This window comes from Cebus imitator, unplaced genomic scaffold (genome assembly GCF_001604975.1).
Source record: "Cebus imitator isolate Cc_AM_T3 unplaced genomic scaffold, Cebus_imitator-1.0 Scaffold473, whole genome shotgun sequence".
NCBI classification, from domain to species: domain Eukaryota; kingdom Metazoa; phylum Chordata; class Mammalia; order Primates; family Cebidae; genus Cebus; species Cebus imitator.
In genome coordinates, this window is record NW_016107788.1 from 1,461,942 (window position 1) to 1,462,667 (window position 726).

Sequence of the window (726 nt, forward strand, 5' to 3'; positions counted from 1 at the left end):
GGCCCCCGGCCCCTCCTCCCTGAGGCCCCGGAGTCCAGGCCCCCGGCCCCTCCTCCCTGAGGCCCCGGAGTCCAGGCCCCCGGCCCCTCCTCCCTCAGGCCCCGGAGTCCAGGCCCCCGGCCCCTCCTCCCTCAGGCCCCGGAGTCCCAAGACTCACGTCACCCCCGAAGTCCGTCTCAGCAGGAGGACCACCATTAAAATACCTGTGAGGGTCGGAGGTGAAAGGTCGGAGTCAGGCCAGAAGCTGTGGGAAACTCAAGTGGGAGGGCGGGGTTAGAGTCGCGGAAACCGCACTCACTCGATGGCCGGGAGCAGGTAGTGCTTGCGGAGCCCTTCGAAGTAGGGTCCCAGGTTGGCCGTACCCTCAATCACAAACACCACGTCAGCCACTAGGCCCCCGGCGCGGGCCGGGCCCTCGGACCCGGGGACCATACCCCGCGCGGAAGCCGCCACCGCCACTGCCGCCGCAGCCGACACCGCGGAATGAGCGGAAATGCGCCTGCGCTGCGCGCGCACCCGCGCCGGGAGGTTTAGGGCTGCTGGGAACGCACGGGCGGCCATGTTTGTGCGGGGCACGCGCTGAGGCTTCGATCTAGATTCATCCTCCTTCGCTCCAACCCGTGGAAGACTCAGTAAGGGCATAGTTAGCCCTTTTGGGAGCCTAATGGGGTAGACAGAATTATTGTCAGGATTGTCAAGAGCGAAATAAGTTGAAGGCGGCTCAGT

General features: G+C 66.1%; 1 protein-coding gene across 7 annotated transcripts in view; it reads right to left on the reverse strand.

Moving 5' to 3' along the window:
- MED25 (mediator complex subunit 25) overlaps positions 1 to 726 on the reverse strand; it is a 23,706-nt gene extending 22,980 nt beyond the window's left edge. For 6 of the 7 annotated variants that reach the window (XM_017512562.1, XM_017512560.1, XM_017512558.1 and 3 more), the window contains exons 1-2: positions 299 to 726; positions 158 to 203 (exon numbers count right to left, since the gene is read on the reverse strand). In XM_017512562.1, the coding sequence (XP_017368051.1) occupies positions 158 to 203; positions 299 to 642 (390 nt within the window). In that variant the 5' untranslated portion in view covers positions 643 to 726. The other variant, XM_017512568.2, reaches the window with a different exon arrangement.